The 1,695-nt window shown below is 54.5% G+C and overlaps 1 protein-coding gene across 1 annotated transcript; it reads right to left on the bottom strand.

Moving 5' to 3' along the window:
* Positions 1-389: 389 nt before the first annotated feature.
* Positions 390-1,472, bottom strand: LOC113405430 (discoidin domain-containing receptor 2-like; the record flags this gene model as incomplete). Its single annotated transcript, XM_026646640.2, has 3 exons — positions 390-692; positions 1,035-1,198; positions 1,314-1,472. Coding segments are annotated over 3 exons (626 nt in total), but the record flags the coding sequence as incomplete, so codon positions are not given.
* Between the last annotated feature and the right edge of the window lie 223 nt (positions 1,473-1,695).

Here is a 1,695-nt window from a genome sequence, read left to right as displayed (position 1 = left end):
TCCATCCATCCCTTCATCCACCTGTCAGTCCATCCATCCATGTGGTCCTCATCCATCCATCCACCTATTTGTCCATCCATCTATCAGTCCCTTCATCCACCTGGCCACCATCCAGCCATCTATCTGTCTATTTGTCTAGCCATCTATCCATCCCTTCATCCTCTTGTCAGTCTATCCATCCATCCACTCATATGGTCATCCATCTGCACATTTTCCAGTCTGTCCACCTATCCATCCACCTGTCAATCCATCCAACCATCCGCCTGTCCGTCCATCCATCCAACCACCTACCCACCTGTCCCTCTCTCCATCCATCCATTTGTCTGTCCATCCATCTGTCTATCTGCCTGTCAACCCATCCACCTCTTTCTCCCACCCCTTCCTTCTACCATCCTGTTCCACCTAGTCCTCTTGGCATTGGCTCTCCATGCTTGGATGGAGCCTCCCTCCCCACAGCATAGCTGGTGGGTCCCTCCGATCCCCTGCCCCTCACCGGAGTTCTCGGCACCATGGGGCAACTCGGGCAATTTCATGCGGGCGCGGCTGGGCTCCTGATACTCGGTCTCCCCCGAGTGGATGCGCTCGTAGCGGTTCGAGTGGCGTTGGGAGCCCATCGTGTTGTTGATGACGATGGTGTCGCCCGGGACCGACAAGTGCACGGTCAGGTCGTCGTCGGAGATTCGCCGCTGGGCCTGAGAGGGGTGGCAGGGAGATCACACCAGCCCCTGCACTGACCACAACACCCCACTCCCTCCCCAAGGGTTAGGAATGAACCCAGGAGTCCTGGCTCCCAGCCCCTGCTGCTGTAACTCACTAGACCCCAATCCCAACCTCCAGAGCTTGGCCAGAACCCAGGTGTCCTGATTCATGTCTGCCCCACGAGATCTAGGAACAGCACGCATGTTAAGGAATGTATAGGTATATGCTCTGTAATGCCACCCAATGGCAAATATAACACACACTCACATCCGTATACAGCTCTGCCAGGGCCCCTCAATCCCGACCTGCAGCCCCCCTGGCCCCATCTCACTTACTTTTCCCAGGATCTTTTTCCAATATTGCCTCCAAAGGATGAGGAAGATGACGACCAATAGCAGCAGGATAATGGCCACCAGGCAGCCAATCAGAATGGAGGTATTGCTGTTATCATCCTTGGCGATTGGCTGGCCAGATTTAGACTCTCCTTGGACCTCGAGGTCTGAGATGGACAGAGACAAGGAGAAGATTTGGGACCAGCCTCGCAGTGGGTGGATCCCAGGGAAGAAGACCACAGTAACCCCATGCACTGTCCCACCCCTTGCCGAGTAGCTTACCCTGGAGTGTGAGGTTGGATGTGACCCCGGTGTCTCTGTGAAGGGTGGAGCCAGGGTCTTCCAGGACACGGGGGGCTGCAGCACCCCTGCCCGAGGGCCGGGGGCCAGCCATCGGGGGCCAGTGGCTTGTTCCAGAAACGGACCCGTCGTCCACCACATCTGGGGAAAGAGAAGCAGCGAATGAATGGAGGGGAAAACGAAAGAATGAACTCAGCAACACACTCATTGAAGAATGAGAGGGGGGAAAAGAAGAACCAATGAGTTAATGAACAACAAGAACCAACTAATTAATGAGTGAGAGAACTAGCAAACGAAAGAACAAAAAAAAGCTAACGAACCAACAAAACAACGCACGAATCAATGCAACCAACTAACTAACCCA

This window comes from Terrapene carolina, unplaced genomic scaffold (genome assembly GCF_002925995.2).
Source record: "Terrapene carolina triunguis isolate 2854851 unplaced genomic scaffold, T_m_triunguis-2.0 Scaffold36306, whole genome shotgun sequence".
Taxonomy (NCBI): domain Eukaryota; kingdom Metazoa; phylum Chordata; order Testudines; family Emydidae; genus Terrapene; species Terrapene triunguis.
Note: the sequence above shows the minus strand (reverse complement) of the source record. Positions and strands in the feature narration are given on the sequence as shown.